At 41.7% G+C, this 24005-nt stretch overlaps 1 protein-coding gene across 1 annotated transcript in view; it reads right to left on the bottom strand.

The window, feature by feature from the left end:
- Oca2 (OCA2 melanosomal transmembrane protein) overlaps nucleotides 1–16973 on the bottom strand; it is a 323587-nt gene extending 306614 nt beyond the window's left edge. The window contains exons 1-2 of the mRNA XM_055607524.1: nucleotides 16729–16973; nucleotides 51–146 (exon numbers count right to left, since the gene is read on the bottom strand). Coding sequence (XP_055463499.1) covers nucleotides 51–146; nucleotides 16729–16973 — 341 coding nt within the window. The remainder of the gene's footprint in view (nucleotides 1–50; nucleotides 147–16728) is intronic.
- Between the last annotated feature and the right edge of the window lie 7032 nt (nucleotides 16974–24005).

The following is a 24005-nucleotide window of genomic DNA, read 5'->3' as shown; positions in this document are numbered from 1 at the left end:
AGATATTTTCCAGAAAGTTATAAATTTCATAAAAGAGGGGAAAAGCTCACCTCTTCTTCTGTGAGGAGTTCCAGAGCAGAGGAGTGTCTTCCTTAAAACAAAGGTCTTTTGAGCTGGAGCTGAACTGAGACAAAGGCGAATGAGGCCTGGGAAAGACAGGGAAAGAACCAGAATCACCAAGGGAGAATGGCGCTTCCAGGAATGGAGGGCTCAGACACAAATGAGAGCTACATGGCCAAAGTTCTCTCTGAGCAGTGAAAGCTGGAACTTAGGAGAGACCGCGCCAGAGAACTCACCTTTCCAGCTTGAAGCAGATCAAAAGGACAAAGCAGGTCTCCTGTGAAGGCCATCTGCTATGGACTGGTGCTTTGAGGCTGGTGTTAGCAGATGATCCAGGGGCTGCCTTGGAAAGTGCACTTTCCATCAATAAAAACATTAAGGTCGATGGGTCTTTTTATACACAGAAAATTCTGTCTCCTGAGATCAAGGGGTATTCACTTGAGAAATGTCCTAGTGGCTCCCATTAGAAGAGCAGGAATCAGAAGTCAGGGCAAACAGGTCAGAATGAGATGACAATCAGAACGCTCTCAGGGAACATGGCATATTAGTCACAATGGAAACACAGCAAAAGTTTGCCCTGGATAAGATGCTCCTTTGCTATGCTCTCTGGCCCATTGGAGGAAGAGCCACCACGAAGGCATCACTCAAAGCAGACACTACAGAGTGTAACAGTGCCCTGATGCAGAAACAGTGATACGGAGAGCTTACTATATACCAGCCTATACCACTGGCAGGGCCTATCTGGAAACTTCAGAGATAGAATAAACCTTCCATCAGCTTTAGGAATACTTTTATATCTATCTTCATTCTTTTTCAAAGGTGCCCTTGATTGTTTTATTGATGATTAAGATACTGTTTTCTAAAATAATGTTTCTCCTTCTAAGTGAGACATCCTGCTGAGTGAGTGTTCTACATATTTCTGATACAGCATTTCAGAGGGTTGTCTGCTCTGGCAAGAGAGAGCAGCCCCAGTCAATCCATGAACCAAGGGGCTTTCAAGCTCATGGGTAACCCTGTTGGCAAATGCTGATGATTCCCACCTGGTACTCCAGTATTCCTCAATGTCGCCGTGAACTGATGGAGTTTTGTTACCAAAGCTGGCATATATTTCATAGTCGGAGTCTCTCGTTAATCTTCCTTGAGAGCATGTAGCCCATCAGTGTGTTTGGGGAGCATGCATTTATTTTATGTGCAATAAAATGTACTTATCTCTTAATTAATTACCCAAGTGCACACACTATTAATGATCACATTTCTGGGCTTTCAGGATAAGTGAACTAAATGATTGTTTTTCTGAACAACAATCGTTTGACTAATGTGTTCATTGCTCATTGGGTTTAGATGTGAGGACTCGTTGATTTCACAGCAGCCATTCTTCCACCATCAGTATTTTCTCTTCACTCGTTAGCTTTGTAAAGGAAGGATCACCTCTTTCATGTCTGGGAAATTACTTAAGCCTTAGGTCGAAAGGTTCTATCTGACTATCTATGTATGAGTCCAGAGAGAGTAGGCATGGTGTGTGTGTGTGTGTGTGTGTGTGTGTGTGTGTGTGTGTGTGTGTGTGTGTGAGAGAGAGAGAGAGAGAGAGAGAAAGAGAGAGAGAGAGAAAGAGAGAGAGAATTTATCATTTATTGGACAATCGCTGTGACAGCAAGCTGGCAGGAATAGCAATGCATGTTTAGCTCTATTATGAATATGTATAGATCTTGTTCAATTGGGCAAGTCATTCACTGCTCCCCCCTCCTAAATTTTCTTTAACAGTCTCATTGAATCATAAACTTTAAAAATTATCTTATTGGTGCTAGAAAGACAGTTAAATTGGTAAAGTATCAAAATTATAATATGCTAATTGTTGTGTTTACTTTTATGCTCACTTGACTAGAGATCATCTGGGCTAAAGTCTTTTTCTGAAAACATCTTTGCCTTAGAAGGTATGGAACTCTTGCCAGACCTTACAGTTAAGTTACTAATTCGCCTTGTGACCATGTAAGACTATGGGCTGAATCTGCTGCCATATTGTGTACTCGGCCTGTTTAAGTTTAAACTGCCTTGAAGAAGCAAATGTAACCAACTTACTATGCCTTAGATAGCCCCTGCCCCTGCCCCTGCCCCTGCCCCTGCCCCTGCCTCTGCCTCTGCACCTGCCTCTGCCTCTGTCTCCTGCCTCTGTAGTGCTGAAATTAAAGCTATGTGTTTCCCAGCACCGTTTTTTTAGCCTGGCTGACAAGAAATAACAAACAGAGCTTTTTAGGTTGAAATGGCACAGATAGGCCCCATTTGAGGAGCGCTTTGATGATGCATTAGGGCATCCTCACAGGACACACTGCATCGGAACAGCATTAGGGGTGAAAAGAGACTCCTCTTGGAGTAAGTCAGATCAGGAATGAACCTAAGTTTGAATTCTCCACTTCTCTCTCTCTGTCTGTAGTTTATGACTTGTGACCTGCCTGTGTTAAAGGACTTTGTTCTGCATTTATGGGAAAAGGGATATTTTTCTATAGAATTCTTTTAACAGGGTTAACAGTTGGGGTCTTTTAACTGACCCCAACTGACCCATAATAGCACTCAAAACTGCAAACATGTTACAAAGCTAAATCCACATGTTGCTTCCAACATTCACAGAATATTTGTTGTTTAAGGTTGCTTTCAACCTGTCTGATGCTTTCAGAAAATGATTATAACACACGAATATACTCCTCTAGTTAGGGGTATGTGGCATATATAGGCAATGGAATATCATTTCCCCGTTTTAGAAACTAGTTGGCCGTGTTGTGTTGGTGCATGCCTTTAATCCCAGCAATCAGGAGGCTAAGGCAAGTAGGCTTCCGAGTTCAAGGCAAAGCTGGTCTACGAAGTGAATTTCAGGACATTCAGGACTACATTTAAAAAAAGTCTTACTTTCCCCCAAAGGAATGTTAATTTAGTGGGTTTTTTTTAAATTTCCAAGTCTTTTCATAATAAAGTTTTTGTAAGCTCTAAGAGTGTATCCTCACTTATAATTGCATAAAGCATAAAGTACAGGATAAACATGCTGCAATCTACACCAAAGAAGCTAAGTAACAAGGAGGACATAATGGAGGTTGCTTGAATCACACCGAGAAGCTGAAATAAAATAGATATAGGGGTGGGGGTAGAGTGGACAGAGGAAACTGAATGGAAGGAGAGTGGGAAAGAGAGCAGGAGGGATCAAGAGTGGGAGAACTGAGGGGGAGGATGGATTGGGGGGGCATCTCAAGGATGAGCTAGAAACCTAGGACAAGGGAAATTCCCAGGAATCTTGAGTGACCCTAGTTAAGACTCTTAGTAATAAGGGATATGGAACCTAAAGTTGCCTCCTCCTGTAACCAGGCAAAACTTTTAATGAAGGGATAGAGACACCAACCCACCCACAAAATCTTCAACCCACAATTTGTTCTGCCTACAAGATGTGCAGGGATAAGGAGAGAGCAGAGATTAAAAGAATGGCCAACCAATGACTGGCCAAACTTGAGACCCATGCTGTAAGAGAGAGCCCACCCGTGACACTATTAATGATAGTCTCCTATACTTGTAGACAGGACCTAGCATAACTGTCTTCTGAGAGGCTTCACCCAACATCTAGTGGAAACAGATACAGAGACCCACAGCCAAACATTAAGTGGAACTCAGGGAATCTTGTGGAAGAGAAGGGGAAGAAGGATTGAAGGAGCCAGAAGAGTCAAGGCACAAGAAAACACAAGAAAACTTGAACCAATAGGGGCTCACCAAGACTGAGCCACAAAACAAAAGCATTGCATGGAATGGTCCTAGGCCCCCTATACATATTCAACAGATGTGCAGCTTGGTCTTCATGTAGGACCCCTAACAACTAGAGCAGGGACTGTCTCTGACTGTTTCCTGCCTTTGGACCCCTTTCCCCTAACTGGACAGCCTTGTCTAAAATCAGTAGAGAAGATGCACCTAGTCTTACTGCAACTTGATGTGCCTAGGCTGGTTGGGAGGGAGAGGAGGGAAAGAAAGAGGAAGGAGAGAAAGGAGGTGTGGGAAGAGACTGGAAGGAAAGAGGAAAGGGATAAAAAAATAAATTCTAATAAATTTTTCAAAAGAAGAAGAAAAATGGTTACATGCTATATAATGAAGCTTGGGTACCTACTGAGTAAATGAACAAGGGGTAAAATAATAAGTTCCCTATGGTACCACTTTATGAAATATCTATTAACAGGAAATAGAGACCGAAGATAGATGTGTGGTACCAATGCAAGAGAGAGGGTATGGGGAGATATTGCTTTAAGGAATACAAAATTTATTCTAGGGTGATGAGAACATTTTAGAATTACTTGTGTGTGATGATTACACATCATTAGTCTAGTTAATGTCACTGAATTGTACATGCTTTTTAACAAAAATTCCAAAAATACTTATTAGAGAAACTATAACTTCTTCAACAAACGGGGCTGGGATAACTGGATTTCTACATAAAGAAGAATGCAACTCTGTTTTTATCTTTCACACTGAACAAAAGACTCCACATGGATCCAATAACTTAAGACTGAAAACAAGGAAACTGTTGAAATAAAAAGTAGGGGAAAACACTTCAAAGAATAAGCAGAGGTGAGGACTACAGAACTATGTCTCCTCAGCGGGGTGGCCTTATTTCAGCAACAACGGGACCCATGAAATTCAGCTTTTGTGCAGCAAAGCAAACAGCCAGCTGAGTGAAAAGGCAGCCCACAGAGTTGAAGAAAATGTTTGTCAGCTGTTCATCTGACAAAGATTGATATATAGACTATACAAAGTACTAAAAATAAAAATAAACATCAAGAAAACAGACAACTCTATCAAAAAATGGACTGTTGAACTAAACAGTTCTCAAAAATAAGTACAAATCATTCTATTTAAGTACTCAGCATCCTTAGCAATTGGGTGGGATGGGGGAGGCTGCCAATTAAAACTACAAGAGTTTCCATCTCACCTCAGTCAGAATGCCAACCATCAAGAAAACTAGTGGCAACAAATTACAATGGATCTACAGAAAAAGAGAAGCCTTTATCACTGTGGGCAGAAATGTAAATTGCTACAGCCACTGTGGAATGAGTGCTGAGTGTCCCTGCATAACTAAAGCTAGACGTACCATACATCCTAGCTATACCGCTCTTGCGCATCCACCCAAAGAGCTTCACATCCAACCATATGCGCAGACGCCCGCCCATGCTGAGTGCTGCTCTATTCACAGCAGCTAGGACTTGAGATCTGCCTAGATGTTAACCAGCTGATTAAAGGAAAGGGAAAACATGGCACATACGCAATGAAATTTTATTCAGCTGTAAAGAAACATAAAATTTTCAAGATAATATGCGGAATTTGAACATATTATACTAAGCGAGGCAAGAAAGGTTTAGAAACACGAGTGTTGGGTGTTGTTGCTCAGATATGCTCACATCCTTAAATTTTCAAATGTGTGTCTGTGCTTGAGCTGGAGTGAGTGTGCATAGAGGCCATAAAGCTAGAATGAGAATATGATAGCAAGGGAAAGAGGTGTTGAGGGAGTCAGTAGTGGAATACATGTGACATGAATGTAGAAGGGGCTAGTGGGGAAAGGGTTAAGTGTGGCCAAGGACGGAAGAATGTGGAAAAGAGAGGGTTTGTGAAAGAGTTAACCAAAACTTGGGATTTAGGGGGAAAAAAGACACATGGAAACCTATTATTTTATAAGAAAATTTTTTAAAACTATAATTATAACAATAATAATAGTAATAATAGAGTTTGAACAGAGGTACTTCATGTAGATGGATAATTCTATTTCCAAAAGGCAACAAGTTATTAAAAATCTCAGCACCAGAGCAAGATACCTCTCTAGATATTATTATTAGGCCCCTGAGGCCCCAGAACAGTACATGTTATTGCCATTGCTCTTGATTGCCTACCAGAAATAGATAGTAAGACCCTATTGCTGAAGACAGTTCATGCTTTGGTTGCGTGAAAAATCAAGCTGAAAGTGGGCTGGAAGCTCGGTCCCCTACCCTTACCCCCTCTCTTCACTGCAGTGCTGGAAGGTTGTGTTCTATCCCATTCAGACTGCTGGGGGGCAAAAATTAATCACCATATCACCCATCTTTGAACCCTATCCGCAATCATGCTATACAATTGAACTGCAAATGAGATGAGCCCACTGATACACCAGTGGTATAACTGCGATTGGGATAACCAAGTGCTTTCTAACCAGTTTTAGGGCCCATTCCAAAACAAGAGACTGTAAATCAGGTCAAAGCCCTGTGGCTGTGGGCAGCGCGGGCCTAGCAGGGAAGTTTCTCCTGCTGTTTCGCTAAGCGGACATGCTGTGCCACTCAAGCTGCCACCTGAACATTTATATTTACTCTCACAGATTGGTGCTACTTCCTACTTAGGGAAGCTTTACTTTGCAATTGATGGTGGTTACTGAAGACATTCGTAACTGTTCAAAGTGCTGAGGATAAGTGACTGTGCAAAGTTTATCTTTCTAAGGCTCAGAGAACACTGTCAAAGAGGGAGCAGAAAGAACGTAAGAGCCGGAGGGCTGTGGAAAGTTGTTTTCCAGAGATGATGTGGCTGTTACATTTCTGTACTCAACAGCAACTGCACAAAATTCGAAAAGATTTCACCTGACAACATGCTAGCACGGATGGGGAAGGGCTCACGGAACTCCACCCCACCTTGAAGTTATTACCAGTTTATAATTCCTAGGGGAGAGGGGGACCATTTTTTGCAGCAGCATAGACATGGTTAAATTGCCAGCACTTAAATGAATGTCCCTCTACCCATGCTCAAACAAACAACCTTAATTAAAGTCAATGAGTCAAAAAAGAAAATAAGGATCAGTAATTTGGAAGAAATAGGTATTCAACAGGAGGGAGACAAGAAAAGATAATGGGATGAGTTGATTAAAATACAACATATACATAAAATTGCCAAAAATAAAATTTGTTTGAAAATGGTTAGAAGGTCAATTTACATATATGTGTGTGTGTGTGTGTGTGTGTGTGTGTGTGTGTGTGTGTGTGTATTTAAATACATAACTATAGATGTTTACTATATTTGTTATACATTTATAAAACAATATTTAAATATAAATATAATACATTTATATCACAATAACAGCAACTGAAAAGGTATTTTAACATTTACAGCATACAAGCTGGCATTTTATTTTTATTTTTTATATTTTGTTGCTTTTTTTGAGAATTTCATATATGCATTTTATATGATATTTTTTCTAATATTCACCCTACATTCCTTCCTCTATTTTCTATCAGATTCAGTCCCCGTTAAGTACTTCTCTCCAGTCCGAGGCCTCACTTTTTTATATAGCCCATTGAGTCCAGTTTGTGCTGCCCGTATACTTGTGTGTGTGTGGGAGCCGCACACTTAAAGAAAATTAACCCTCCCTCCCCAAAACACCGTGAACTATTACTGACATCTCAGCTAGGGGTGCTTTAGTGTATGGTGACACCGTCACCATACCTGATGACAAGTCCTAATTTCAAGTTATGTTACAGAGCCAGAATAATAAAACAGCATGGCCCCGCCACAGAACTGACGAGTAGATCAGTGTGACGGGACCCAGATATGCAGCCACAGCTACCTAACTTCTGACACCTGTACCAAAAGACGGCCTCTTTAGCAGGTGGCGCTGGAAGAGCTAGATACACACTTGCAGAAAACCAAAACTACATCCCTATCTCTCACCCTACACAAACACACCAAGTGGGCTAAAGATCCTAATGTAAGACCCGCAACTCTGAAGCCATCAAGGGAAAAGTAGGGGAAATATTTCAAGACAGAGGCATAAAGTCTTTCTGACTGGTATATCAGTGGCTCAGAAAATAACACCAACAAATGAGACTTCACAGAATTAAAAAGCTCCTGTGCCCCAAAGAAAACAGTTAACTGAGTGGAGAAGCCTTTGCTAGATACATAGCCTTTGCTAGCTGTGTATCTAAAAAAGGATTAACATCTAGAATATTTTTAAAAACTCAATAAACTAAAGAAGCAAAAACTCAATAAATGTGCTAATGAAATGAACAGATAGTTCTGAAAAGATAAAACACAAACGGTCAATAAATGCAATATCCAACCTCACTAACCACCAAACTGTTCTGGAATTCCGTCTCACCCCAGGAGAATGGTGGTCATCAAGAAAGTAATGAGCCACAAATGCTAGTGAGGATGGCATAGGCAAAAGGAAGTTATATAACCTGCCGATAGGAATGCAAATTAGTAAAGCTACCGAGGAAATCAGCATGAAGTTTCTCAAGGGCTGAAAGTGGTCTAGCTTTACTATTCCTGGGCATTTACTCCAAAGAGACACTGAACATCAGTGTCTATTGCAGCTCTAGTCACAATATCTAAAGCATGGGACCGACCCAGGTGTCCAACAACAGATAAATGGCTTTTTAAAATGTGGTATTAACTTGGGATGGGGAACATTGAGACAGGGTTTCTCTGTGTAGCCTTGGCTGTCCTGGACTCGCTTTGTAGACCAAGCTGGCCTCAAACTCAGAGATTCACCTGCCTCTGCCTTCCCGCGTGTTAGGATTACAGGCATGCACCACAATGATGTTCATTTTTCTTTAAACAATGAATTTTTTTCCAACCATAAAGATGAACAAAGTTATACTGTTTACAGAAAAATTGAAACAACTAGAGATAATATATTAACTAAGCCAATTTCAGAAAGATGTGTTCTCTCATTCATGATTCCTGTATTGTATAGAGATACATAAAATTATTTATGTGTGTGTGACATGAAAATAGAAATGAACCGGGGGAACAAAGGAATTAGCTGGAGGAAAAGAAATGAGAAAGTGGAGATGGGGTATTGGGCTACATACTCAAGGTGTTATTCTTACTATATGAACATTTCAAAAGATAAAGACTAGATTCTCTTTTGGAATCCTTGAATCACCAGACATAGGTAGAGGCTGTGTTTTTAATACCAAACGTGAGTACCCTCCTATTGAGCAAGCCTTAAATCCAATTAGATAATTGTTGATTATCCCAAAGATGTGTCATTATTGCACCCTTGGTCTTGCCGTGCTGGTCATTGTGGGGGTTCATTGGCTTTATACCTATGGAGGACTACTGATTGCTTTTCTCCCTTGGCAGCTTACATAGAAACTTCTGGGGGCTGGAGAGATGGCTCAGAGGTTAAGAACACTGGCTGTTCTTCCAAATGTCCTGAGTTCAATTCCCAGCAACCACATGGTGGCTCACAACCATCTATAATGAGATCTGGTGGTCTATCCTGGTACACAGGCACACATGCAGGCAGAACACTGTATACGTAATAAATAAATAATTTTTTTAAAAAAAGAAACTTCTGATATTATGAGAGGCAGCCCTTGTGAAGAAGGCTGTCCAATCAGTTCAGGCTCTATTCCTCCAAGTCTAATGCCCAATATGTGTGGAAATGTCTTCAGCATGAAACCTCCAAGTTCTGGGAAACAAGGGTGACAAAAATAGCTTATATTGCTTGAGGAGTCTCTTAGACTCCCTTAATCAACAACTGCAAGGAAAGTTTTCTGTGTCTGGCACTGGGGGTTTTGTTAGATAGTCTATAACTCTTAGAGAAGCATCATCATTATAGAATAACGTCATTCAAAACATGCTTGTATGTGTGTAATATAAGTATATGCCTACAAATACAATTATATGTATTCTGTACATATTTTAAGTAAACATAAAATAATATGTTTCTCTATGCCTTTTCTAACATCCTTATTGTTATTTATTCCCCCTCTGTATCAACCTTCCTCAGCCCTTCTTGTTAAATCCTTCCCTCCTCGATTGTCCCATATCCCCATTCGTAGAACCTATGTTTTACTCTTCAGAGTAATAACTTTTCTACCCTCTCTAGAGCTCCTCCTCTCTGCCCCACTTTCACTACCATGTCCCGTTTTACTTTTTCTGGTGTCTGTGGTTTCTCCAAGTTATATACTCACATCTAATGACCGAAAGCTAGGATAAACAAATAAGAGAATATCTTAGTTAGTGTTTATATCACTATGAAAAGACACTATGACCACAGCAACTCTTGCGAAAAATAACATTTAATTGGAGCTGGCTTACAGTTTCAGAGGTTTAGTCCATTATCATCATGGTCAGAAACATGGTGGTATGCAGGCAAACCTGGTGCTAGAGAAGAAGCTGAGAGTTCTGCATCTGGATCAGCAAGCAGCCAGAAGAGAAAATGAGTCACACGGGGTCTGGCTTGAGCATCTGAAACCTCAAAGCTTGCCCCTAGTGGCACACTTCCTCCAACAAGGCCACACCTACTCCAACAAGGCCACAGCTCCTTATAATGCCACTCTCTATGGGCCTATGGGGGCCGTTTTTATTCAATCACAGAGAGAATATGTAGCTTTTACCACTTTCCTAAACCAGTACAATATCTAAATGCATTCTAAATAACTGCACTTATAACTACAAATAAGTGTTTCACTCCTTATCAAAGAGGCTTCTTTTTGTAGCAGATGGAGACCATTTTTCAGAGAACACCAGACCATAGGGTACCTAGCCCCAACTGATACATCTACAACACAACCCCTATTCCTAAGGCTCAGGGAACATTTTAAAACAGAAGGTAAAAAAAAATTTAAGAGCCAGAGGACCAGGAAGTCTGCTGGAGGTGGTGTCTTCTATATATGACAAGGAGGTTGCATCAGTGAACTCTAAACAACATAAGGTTGACTAAGTAAGACCTTTATAATGACAACATCAATTGACATGCCAACATAGGTGGGGGAAATTTCATAAGGCCCTACCTCTAGATGAAGAGCTACAGGTAATTAATGGATACTGAGAGAGAGAGAGAATCAATCTTCTCTAGTACCCTGATAGGTACCCAATCCTAAGCAATCAGCCCTAAACACATACACATATGAGCAACACTATATGGATGAAGCAGGCTTTTATATATGTATACATATGTACATATGCATATATATATATATAACCATAATAATTTAAAATGAAGACATCATGAATTTGAGAGGGAGTGAGTGTTAGATATCAAAGAAAGCAGGATAAGTGTCGCTCAGCTCCTGTGACTCCTCCCAGAACTTCTCATCTCATACCCTAACCCTAATCCTCTTTAACCCAGGGTGGGCCTTCTGCCTCCATTCCTCCAGCTTCTGATCCCTATATCACTCATCCATTTTGGCTACGCACCTTCTTGGCTCCTGATTCCTCTCTTGCCCTTTAGATCCAATGCTCCTCTCTTAGCCTTCTTCTCTCCTCTCTCTTCTCTTTTCTCCTCACTCCCCCTCTCCTTGGCCCCGTTCAGTCTAAACTCTTTCAGTTGCCTCTGGCTGTTTCACCCTCATATCTACAGTAAAGCCTTCACCTCAACTATACCTTAAGAGCAGTCATGTCCTCATTCTTTATTCAGGGAAGAGGACATGGGAAGAGTTGGAGTAAGAGAGTCAGGAGTAAAAATGCTGTAAATATACTTCTTGTGTATGAAATCCTCAAAAACATTAAAAAATGTTAAATTAAAAGAAAAAGAGGATTCAGAGTTTGCCACAAGCTTATAAAATTGCAGATGTCAAAGATACTGTGAATTGTACACCAGATGAAATTAATCAACATTCCAGCTCATGATTAAGGAAAAAAAATAGCTCCTTGGAAACTTATAAACTAGTCCTGCAGCTGTGTGCTAATGACAGTACAGTTGCAGAAAGGAGACTGCATGACCCTTCTGTGCTTTCATTCTAACTATAAGCACTGGTGGCCTCAGAGCAAAGCAAATGACAATACAGTTCAAAAAGAAAACAAGAACTGACTGAGAAACACAAAGATAATTCTACAAAAGAGCTGTACCCATCAGACATTTGTAAATAGGCAAATAACAGCAGAAACTGCAATGATACTCTGAAACCCTGCCCTGCCATTTCTGCTTTGGTTTTCAGGACCAGGGGCTGACCCAGAGCATGCTAGGCAAGCAATGTACTACTGCTATATTTCTACCTATGTCTGCATTTTAAGAAAGATCTCATATTGCTATTAAAAGAGATCACAGTTTACACAAAATTTAAAACTAAGAAATGTTAAATTTTGCAAATCTGTATTTCCTAAGAGTATGTGGTCTACCCTTTCTCCTTGGAAACTGACCTAAAGAGAGTATTGTAGATTGAACTAGGAGAGGATGGGAAGAATCAACTGGCCAGTTCCTTTAACCAGAATAGTGACACTCAGTTATCAACAAATATGATACCAAGTGACTATATTAAGGAGCAGAGAGCTGATCAGATCCTACCCAGTAAAGCTTCCAGGTGAAGCATCACAGAAGGAATCAAGGAGAATCTTCAAGGCAGAGCAGAACTTAGGCATGTAGCTAGACAGACATGAGGCTATTGGATGGGATTTCATTTTCAAACTCAAGACCCAATGTTCATCCTTCGAAACGGTGGTTAGCAGAGGCTCCATGGTGGTAGGTTATTGAGCAGGTGCCTTGAGGCCTGAGGAAGCCCTGTAGTCTCTCCTGGCCTGCAGTATAGTAGTTGCCCTTCAAGAGCCAGTTGCAGCAAGCTCTTGTGAAGGCTACAAGGCTGCTGACCTTGGAGCCAGCCTTCAGAAGCAGCTACAAGAATCAACTGCAAATTTAAGTTACTGAAAATGACACTAAGGAGCCATGAGAGAGTCTCCCTGAGACTGTGCCCCTAATTTTAAGCCTAGTTATGATTACTCCCAATAAGGCTTCAAAACCAATCTATTACCATTGCCTTGCCAGCAGGAAAGTGGTGCAACTGGGCAAAAGTGGAAAAGGAAAAGGAAGCAAGCTTTTGGCAATACATACATCATGCATGTATACATACATACATACTTACACACACACACACACACACACACACACGCACACGATACTGAAGGCCTCTTCCTGAAAGACCCAATGTGTGCTCAGAAGGATCCAGGACAAAGTATCCCCCAAAACTGGGCACTGGACATGGTCCTCACTAAGAATCTTGGTTAGAAATAAAACAGGGAAGACTTGGAACTGAGGTGGGTGGCTCTATGCTGGTTTGAGGACAGCCTGGGCTACACAGAGAGTTCTAGGCCAGCTTTGGCTAGAGATACTACCTAGAGACTAGAAAAATAAAAATAAAGTATTAAAGAAACTCAGAAAGCTAGGAAAAACATGATAAAGAACAAGAGACAATGAGGACAGTTAACTATGGAAAAAATGACTGCATGATAAGCAGGAGCTTAGACAGTGACAGCAAACAGGAAGGACTCCCAGTAGTGCTGAGGAGCCTCCGAGTGAAGCAGGTTAGTGGCTGCTTCTGTGAGAGACTGTGAAGGCATGTGTCTGAGTAAGAAACCAGATCTTCTTCCAAAGACTGAAATAAAGGAAAAGCAGAAAAAAACAAAAACAAAAAAAAAAAAAAAACACTCCACACGGAGAAGCAAGCCAAACACAGCCAAGGAGTTCTCTGGTGGGGAGAGGACTCAAGTCAAATGAAAGCACTGGAGTAGTAGCTTGAGAGTTACTTCCTGACTCATTGGCAGAGATAGAGAGAAACTGGGCCTGCCATGGGCTTTTGAAACCTTGAAGTCTACCCCCACTTCCTCCAAAAGGCCACTTCTACTCCAATAAGGCCACACCTCCTAATTCTTCTCAAATGTTGCCACTGCCAGATGACTAAGCATTCAAATATGAGGCCATTCTTATTTGAACCACCACAGTTGGCATAGGCAGAGATTTTCTAACCAGAATTCCAACAGCACAGGAAATAGCCCTAAAAACTGACCACAAAGAGTAAAGAATTAAAATAAAAGAGTGCATGAAGATAAGAAACTTCTCTACAACAAAGGAAATAATCACTAAAGTAAAGAGACAGAACAGGAGAAATTGTTTTACCAATAGCCCATCAGGCGAGAGCATTAGTACTCAAAATATATAAAGAATTACAAAAATTAAATATCAGAAACACCGCAAACCAAACAATCAATAAACAACTAATGACCTGAATGGACATTCTGAAGAAAAGAAACTTAAATGGCAAACGAATACTTGAAGAGGTACTCAGCATCCTCAGCCATCAGGGCGATTCAAGTCAAGACTCTCTGAGACTCCTTCTCATCCCAGTCAGACTGTCGGCCATCAAGAGGACAAGTGCCAACAGACACCCGTGAGGATGTGGGGAAAGCCCTAGTTTACTGCATGTAGAAGTGTGAGCTTGCAGAACCACTCCAGCCCCACAGAGTGATTTTTAATTGTAGTAAAATGCATATCACAAAAATGTATCCTCTTAACCATTTTAAGCATATCTTTCAGAGATGCTAATTACATTTACAATATTGGACAATTATCAGCACTATCCAGGTCCAGAACTCATCTTACCAAGCTAAAATTTTGTCCTGCTAAGAAGTTCCACATCAACCTGCCACAGAGAGCCTCTGAAAGGCTCTGCCCTGCAGACTGTCAAAGCAGACGCTGAGACTTATGGCCAACTGTTGGGCAGAGTGCATGGAATCTTATGTAAGAAGTGGGAAATAGTAAGAGCTGGAGAGGACAGGAACCCCACAGGAGAGCAACAGAACAAGATAATTTGAACACAGGGAACTTCCCAGAGACTCATACTCCAACCAAGGACTATTCATGGAGATAACCTAGAACCCCTGCACAGATGTAGCCCATGGCAGTTCAGTTTCCAAGTGGGTTACATAGTAATGGGAAGAGGGACTGCCTCTGACATAAACTGATTGGCTGCTCTTTGATCACCTCCCCCTGAGTGGGGAGCAGTCTTACCAGGCCACAGAAGATGACAATGCAGCCACTCCTGATGTGATCTGATAGACTAAGATCAGAAGGAAGGAGAGGAGAACCTCCCCTATCAATGGACGTGGGGAGGGGCATGTGTGAAGAAGGGGGAAGGAGGGTGGGATCAGGAGGGGAGGAGGGAGGGGCTTATGGGGGGATACAAAGTGAATAAAGTGTAATTAATAAAAAAATTCTTAAAAATTAAAAAAAAAGAAGTTCCACATCATACCATCCCCCAGCCTAGAAAGCACCATCATGCTTTCTGTCTCTGAATGTGCTCCCCAGGGCAAGTGGAATCATACAGGCCCTATCATCTTGTGACTGGCTTGTTCCACTTGGGCAATGTCCTCCAGGCTTGCCTATATTACCACAGGCATCAGAACTCCCTTCCTTTTAGAGGTTGTATGCATATGCCACATTTTACTTATACGTGTCTACATTTGCATCTTTTGCCTGCAGTGAATGATGCTGTTATGAATACTAATATGCAAATATTCTTCAGTATGCTGTATCTGGGGCTAGATACAGCACACTGAAACCACTTGCTTTCACAGACCTGAGTTCAGTTTCCAGCCCCCAGACAGTGGCTCAAAGCCATCTATAACTCCAGCAGCAGAGGATCTAATGTGTGTCTAGTGGCAACACATAGAAGCAGGCAAACATTCAAACACATACAGTAGATAACTCTTTTCAAAAATGCACCCGGTCAGCCAGGCGCACACCTGTAATCCCAGCACTCGGGGAGGCAGATGCAGGCAGATCTCTGTGAGTTTGAGGCCAGCCTGGTCTACAAAGAGAGTCCAGGACAGCCAAGGCTACAGAGAGAAACCCTGTCTTAAAAAAGCAAAAGCTAAGGGGGAGGGAAGGTGGACCTGGGAGGAGATGAGGGAGGGGGCTACAATCAGGATATAAAATAAATAAATAAAGGGAGGGGGACAAAACAAAACAAAAAAGCATCATGTCTTAGTCCATTTGTGCTGTCCTAACAAAACACCTTCTCTTGGGTGATTTGTTATGGACTATTTTACATTTACAGGTCTCAAGGCTGAGAAGCCCAAGCCCTTCTTGCTACATCTTCACATGTAGTAGAAGACAGAGAGCAGAGAGGAGGCTCACAAGCTTCCCTGCCCTCTTATAAGATCACTAACCTTGTTCATGAGAGCTCCAGCCTCATGGTTTAGTGACTTTCTAACACTGTCACATTCAGGGGATGATACAGGGTTTCAGAGTGGTGTTTATCAACCGTAACAACAAGGAAATCAACATTTCCTGAGCCACCCAGACACAGTCACTCAGAGGATGCTACTTTTAGCATCCTCACTGGAAGGATGTATGAAGTGAAAATTATGAATTTAGGGTGTGAGCATTGACATATAAAATGGACTCTCTTTACAGATATGCTAAGGTTTATCAAAAATGAGTCTCCTTTATGTCAACTCACGGGTTCTCTCTTTTTCCCCCTCCTGCCACATCGTATCTGCCACCCCACTGCCTTCTCTCCCACCCCCCACCTCCGCAATTCCAGGTTGTCTAACGTTAAAACAAGTATTATATGAATTCAAATGTTGTGCTTATAGAAACAAAGTATTTCCTAAGGTATAGATAAATGAAAGATACTTTCCAAATTATAAAATATTTGGAATACTTTAAATATATGAAATTACCCACATCCTTATGCTACAAACTCTTTCTATTTTTATTATCATTTGAAGCTAAGCTTATTATATTTTAAAGGCTGCACTTGTCCAAAATGGGCCAGGAAAGATATTAACGCTAAAAATGTTTTAACAAAATTTCTGGAACGTTTTCTCACAAAATGGAGGGAAAGTATATTTGTAGAAATGCAACATTTACCTGCTCCATGTCCATTACATAAACTGTCTCCCACTCACCTCCCCTTCATGAGGAATGAGCCAAATTCTGCATGTTCAGGAAGGTGGAGGCTCCTCCCAGCAGCCTGGCCAGGGTAGGGGATCCAGGGGTCTGCTTGGCCGATCTTGTGGTTTCTGGTAGTGGGTTTGATTGTCAGCGGCTGTCCTGGGTTTGAGCAAGTTGGGCCCGACAAAGCAGATGTCTGGTGTAGCTCTACCTCCAGCATGGCTGAGGCCAGCCTGATGTCTTTGTTCTCTAGGTGCATGCCCCGTGGTTGATCTTTCTGGGTCAAACAGAAAGAAGCCACTCACTGTGGCTGAAAAACAAACTCTGTACAACCAGAGCAGACTTAAAACACAGCCCTTCCAGTGGCCCAACATTCAAGCATGGCACAGACACAGTGTGTGTTTGTCTCCAAGAACTGATACCTCAGCAATTCCATATTAGCAATGATCTGTACATTCTATAACAAGACATAATAAATTTTTATGTGTTTAATTTTCAAATTTTAATTTTTTTCATACAACGTATTTTGATCATATTCTTTTCCCTTCCTCCAATTTCTCCCAGATTCTCTCCACCTCCAGACCCACCCAATTTCATGTTTCTTCTCAAAAAACAATACAAACAACAACAAAAAAGAAAATAAAAACAAACTAACACACATACACACACAGCCATGAAGTCCATTCTGTGTTGGCCAACTACTCCTGGCCATGGGACCTGTTCTAGAGTGTGGATGATATACCTAGTGTCACTCCATTGGAGAAAACTGACTTTATTTCCAGCAGCTGTCAGTTATAAACATCTTCTTGGTTAAGGGTAGGACTTTGTGTCTACTTACCTTTCTCAGTGCTGGAATTTAGAATACAGTAAATTTCGAGATGTGCATAGTATGAAATACTGTGATTCCATAAAAGTTATGGAGAGGGATGTTCAGTGATATTAGTAAATATTAATACTAAATATAAAAGACAACCTTTGCTAGATTATTTGCACAGAGCATCAAAGCAAACAGGCATATCCTTCAAAGCATTGCTACCTCTCACTAGGGATGGTAGTAATATGGTGTTCACAGCTTTTGCTCAGAATTGCACTGAGAAAGTAACAATTGTTATAAAGATGAGGACATGGACTGTAGCTACCATTGAAGTTGTATTCCAAGCCATTCACTACGTTTATTTTTCACATTTTATAGCACCCAGTAACTCAAGAAATGATCTTGGCCTTTGCAGCAATCTGGTTTTCTGTCACCCTTTCTGTGAAAGCAATGCTTCCTGTGTACTTCGGTTGAGTCAGCGTTCTAAGGATCTCTGGGACAAAGGCTTCCCATGTAGTTAGCATAGCACGACTTCTGCTCACCAGAGTCATCCGCAGCATCAGCAATACACTTTGAGACAGGGTTCCTGTGGATCCAAGCTGAGCAGGGCTTCAGCAAGACTCAGAACAAGTGCAGGACAAGTATGGTATGTCTCCAACTAAGTAGTCTGCTGTTACACTTTAAATTTAGAATGTTCACAAAACACTCATGTGTTAAAGACTTGGTCTTCAACTCATGGCGCTACTGAAGCAAGGTAAAATCTTTTCCAGGGAAGGCATAGTGACAGGTCTTCAGGTCACTGGGGACACATGCCTTAGAAAAGGACTATGGGGACCCCAGCTCCTCCTTTCACTCTCTCTTCCCGACCATGAGATAAGGACATTTTTCTGCCACTTGCTTCTATTATTATGTATATGCTACCATCAGCCCAAAGCAATGGTGTCAGCCATTCATAGACCTACACTTGTGAAACTTGGAGGTAAAACAAACTTTTCTCTTTGAAATATGCTTACTTCAGATATTTACTATAGTCATGAGACCCTGACTAATACAACTAGACTATTGTCTAGTGGAGCAAGAATTTATGTCAAATATGAAATGATACTGGCATGGAAAGAAGCCTATACATTTTTGGACCCTGCTTTGGCTAGCCGTGTTTGATAAAAATGACTTGCAAATCACTATGACAGAGAGTGCTGGTAGAATATACTTGAACAAAAACATGAAATAATAGCAGTTGAGCTGAAGCCTACCAGAAGATAGGCCACCCATCCGCAGACCTCCCCCACTCTCTAAGTGCCCCACACACTATCCCAAATCCTCCTACCTCTCATTGTTACCATGCCCCAGCCCCTAACTCTGGCAAAGACTCCCACACCACCAGAATTCCAGGAAGGCCATCTACCCTCAGAGCTCTGAAACTCTCTCAATGCCCTCCCACCCTATCAATACTCCTTCTTCATTGACATATCCCAGCCCCCATCTCAGGAGGCACCCTGCTTGACCAGAGGCCACACCCACTACCAGAAGTTCAGGAAGGCTGCCCACAGTGAACCTCGTCAACTCTCTCAGTGCTTTCCCAGCCTATACACAATACCACCCCCCACCACTTCCTCATTTTTCAGCATTCAACTTAAGCAGAGACTCCCTATGTGACAAGAGGCCATGCCAGCAACCAGAAGTCCAGGTAGACTACCCACCTGCAGACCTCCTCTACTCTCTTGGTGCTACACCATCCTAACTTCATCTTTCCCTCCTCATCACCTTGCCCAAGCCCCCAACTCAAGCAGAGACTTTTAGCTCAACCAGAGTCTAGATAGGCAAGAAGATCACAGAGGAAACACAAACCAAGGAACAAAACACCCATGCAACTAACACAAACTCAGAAATCCACACCTAGACCTATAGTCATCTCAAACCCAGATGCTTAGATGCCAGTATAAGAACACAACCAACAATAGCCAAGGTAACATGTCACTATTAGAGCCCCGCTATCCTACTATATCAAGCCCTGAATATTCCAACATGGCTGGACCACAAGAAAAAACCTTAAAACCAACCTTATAAGGATGATGGAGGTCCTTAAAGAGAAAATGAATGAATCCCTTAGAGAAATACAGGAAAAGACAAACAAAAAATTGAAAGAGATTAATAAATTCCTTAAAGGAAGCCAAGAAAAAACAAACAGTTGAAAAAAATGAATAAAACTGTTCAAGACCTGAAAAGGAAAATAGAAGAAATTAAAACACACACACACACACACACAAATTAGCAGGCATGGTAGTACATGTCTGTAATCCCAGTACTCTGGGAGGCAGAGACAGGTGGATCTCTGTGAGTTCAAGGCCAGCCTGGTCTACAAAGCGAGTCCAGAACAGCCAAGGCTTTAACAGAGAAACCCTGTCTCAAAAAGGAGGAGGAGGAAGAAAAGGTGAAGGAGGAGAGTGAGAAGGTGAAGGAGAAGGGATGAAAGAGAAAGAAAGAAAGAAAGAAAGAAAGAAAGAAAGAAAGAAAGAAAGAAAGAAAGAAAGAAAGAGAGAGAAAGGAGGGAGGGAAGAAAGGAGGGAGGGAAGGAGGAAAGGAAGGAAGGAAGAAAGGTTACACAAATTGAGAGATGTGAAAACTCTAGGTAAGTGTATAGGAACTACAGAGGCAAGCTTCACCAACATAATATGAGAGATGGAAGAGAGACAGTCTTGGGCATTGAAGGTACAATAGAAGAAAAAGGTGCATCAATAAAAGAAATTGTTAAATCTAAAAATTTTCTGACAAGAAACATCTAGGAAATCTGGGACACTATGAAAAGACCACACCTAAGAATAATAAGAATAGGGGGAAAAATAATCTAGCTCAAAGGTCCAGAAAATATTTTCAACAAAATTTTAGAAGAAAATGTCCCTAACATAAAGAAAGAGATGTCTATAAGGTACAAGAAGCTTATAGAACACCAAGTAGACTGGACTGAAAAAGAGCTGCAAGAGGGAAAGGACAAGTAGCATATGCAGGCTCTTAGAAGTACACCTGACTTCTCAGAAGTGGAGACTCAAAAAAGCCACAAGGGCCAGGACAGATGTCCTGCACACTCCAAGAGACCAAGGATGCCAGCCCAGACAATTCTACCCAGCAAAACTTCCAATAACCATGGAGGGAAAAAAATAAGGTATTCTATGATAAAGAAAATGTAAACAACATTTATCTAAAACCCAGCCCTACAGAAGATACTAGAAAGAGAACTACAACTCAAGTAGGTAATATTTCCATGAAGACAGAAATAACAAATTTCACACCAAATAAAGCAAAAAAAAAAAAAAAAAAAAAGAAAAACCCATACAAAAAAAAAAAAAAAAAAAAAAAAAAAAAAGGAATCACCCATACACACACAATGATGACAACAACAGAATAACAGGAATTAGCAATCATTATTCAATATCAATGAACTCAATTCCCCAATAAAAAGACACAGACTAACAGAATGGCTTGGAAAACAGGATCTTTCTGCTGCATACAAAAAGCATACCTGAAAATAAAAAATAGACATTATCTTAGAGTAAGGGGTTTGAAAAAGATTTTCCAAGCAAATGGACCTGAGAAGCAAGATGGGGTACCCATTCTAATATCTAACAAAATAGACTTCAAACTACAATTAATCAAAAGACACAGGGAAAGACACTTCATACTCATCAAAGAAAAAATACACCAAGTTGATGTTTCAATTCTTAACACCTATGCCCCAAACACAAGGGCATTTGTAAAAGAAATATTACTAAAGCTTAAACTTCACATTGACCCTCACACAAAGCAAGTCTCAACACATACAAGAAAAATAAAATAACCCCCTTCATCCTTTCAGACCACCAAGAATTAAAGCCGGATTTCAACAACAAAAACAACAGAAAGCCTACAAACTCATAGAAACTGAAAAATTCTCTACTGAATGAAAAAATGTGTTAAGACAGAAATAAGGAAAAAATAAAGACTTTCTAGAATTCAATGAAAATGAACACACAACATAGCCAAATTTATGGAACACAGTGAAAACGGTGCCAAAAAGAAAGTTCATAGCACTAAGTGCCTACATTAAAAAAAAAAAAAAAAATGGAGAGATCTTATACAAGTAACTTAACATGTCTGAAAACTTTAGAATAAAAAGAAGTAAGCACGTTCAAGAAGAGTATATGGCAGGAAATAAACAGAAAGCTGAAATCAATACAATAGAAACAAAGAGAAAAATACAAAGAATAAATAAAATAAAGAGTTGGTTATTCGAGAAAATCAACAAGGTAGACAAATCCTTATCCAAACTAAAAGATGGAGAAAGAATATCCAAAATAACAAAATCAGAAACAAAAAGGAGGACCTAACAACAGACACAGACCCAGAGAGGCTAAGTAACAAGGACTCTAGAGGGATGCGTAGAACTCCCTGGAAAAGGGAAACAAATGTAGACTTCTGTGGATGGAACGGGCTGGTGGGGATGGAATTAGGAGGGATCAGGTGGAAGAGATGGAGGGAGCGAGAACAATGGAATTGGAGGGCATTTGGGGGCAAGCAGGAAGGAGAGCCGGGAGCAACACCTAAGGTGACCCCCTCTTTGCAGCAAAAGGTCTTGGGGTGAAGAAGGCTTTGTTCTGGGAACACCAACAGGGCTTCCAGAGCAGAGATAGTTCCCCTCCAGGGATTACAGCTCTGAATAAGGAAGAGAAAACCATATAAAATGCATAGCCAGGATCTGAGCCCCAGTTAGGTTCAACCGAGGCCTACCTGTTCGGACTCCGTGGCTCTGCTTAGGCCCACTGCTGCGCTGCTGGCTTTCCCTGGAGCATCCTGCAGAACAGCTTGGAAATCTTGAGCCTTGCCTAAAGTAGAAGAGACCCCAAGCAGGACCTGATCTGATTCCATCTGCCCTGCAGAACACATCTCCACGCCCATCAGCTGCAGTGGGTGGGGCTGAGAGCAAGATCCCTCCAGGCTACCTCAGCTTCCCGGACTTGAGCTTACCTACCTCAAGTTCCCCGGACTGCTGCAGCCGCTTGGACCGCTTTTGCACCCAAGCATAGACAAGCCATCTAGTTGAGGGTGGCAGGACCTCTGAAGGGACCAGGGAGTCTTCTGCCTAACCCTAGGCAGGACAGTTGGAAAAGATGACAAAATTCCTCATCAAACCACCTGGAAATCAATATTCTGCAAGGATGGAAGACTGGCAGTTTAAGGCAATTGCGGGGTTGGGATGACAATCTTCTATTTCCAATAACAGGAATAGGCACACCACTCCTCCCCCAGCTGTTTCCTGAGCCTCTAGATGGGCCTTCCACCCTGGTATTTCTGGAATCTCACTGCTAGCCTAGTTCTCTCTACCTCCAACTAAAAGACTTTTCTTTCCTCTCCCAAGAGACCTTATCCTCACCTATTGCGGGCGCCCCCACACACACACAGCTGCAGCCCAGACCTCATTGTCCTCTTAGCCTCTTGTCTCCGTGGAAGCAAACATGCTCAGACACCCCCAGACTCCCAAAATCCCTTTAGCCATCCATCCAGTAGTACGCCCATGCCTGATCCCACCACATATCCAAAATGTACCCATAGCCAACCCTTTATCTCAATGTCTCACATCCAGCTAGAAGACCCATCACTAGCAAAATGTTCCCTGCCATGACCCAGCAGACCCTTTGGGCTTCATGTTTGTGGGTTCATTTAGCTTTAAGATGAGGAGACTTCTTTCAACAGAAAAGGTTTTTTTCCATGAGCCTCATTTTTGCCTCCTACCACCTATTCTACATCATCTTTCCAAAATATACATTTGAGCATTCACTGGCCAAGGCTCCAGGTGAGAGCACTGCTGGTCTCCAGTTGCAGTCAAGGCCACTCTCTTTCCAGTAGTTGTCCCTAGAACTCAGCTAACTGAACCGTGAGATTGGGGGTGTCAAGAAAATGCATGCTCCTAAGTCACCCCCACTTTACACCCAACCTGCACAACTCCACTCCTCAAGTCTTTGTAAACACAGTCTGAAGCCCTTTCCTGCCTTCTGGAACTTTCCTCTGTTTTCAGATAGAATCTTCAGCAGCTCTCACAGGAGAGTTGGTATCACTAGCAACACTGGAGCTCATAGGTACCCATCCTTGGTGGGCCCTGCCTGGCCAGATCAGGTACCAGGCAGCAAGCAAACCTCGGAGAATGTCATTTTCCTGGTGGTTTCAGTGGGAAGCTGTGGTTCACAACTATTAGCCCAATCTCAGCTTTGTAGAATGGTCACATTTGTCTAAGTCAGTATCTCTCAAACATCACTGCAGGTTAAAGACACTGAGCAAGCTTCACAAGCCAGAGGAACATAGCTGAGCCCCTGGGCTCTGAGTTTCCAAGGATGTCCACTCACTCAGACTTCTGTGCTTACTAACCATGTCATGGAAAAGAGTTGGCTGTATGAATCCCCATTTATTTCACTCAGTGTGTGACTAGACAAAAAGCATTAGCCTTGAGGG

Source organism: Psammomys obesus, unplaced genomic scaffold, assembly GCF_907164565.1.
Source record: "Psammomys obesus unplaced genomic scaffold, mPsaObe1.curated_primary_1811, whole genome shotgun sequence".
Classification (NCBI taxonomy): Eukaryota; Metazoa; Chordata; class Mammalia; order Rodentia; family Muridae; genus Psammomys; species Psammomys obesus.
Note: the sequence above shows the minus strand (reverse complement) of the source record. Positions and strands in the feature narration are given on the sequence as shown.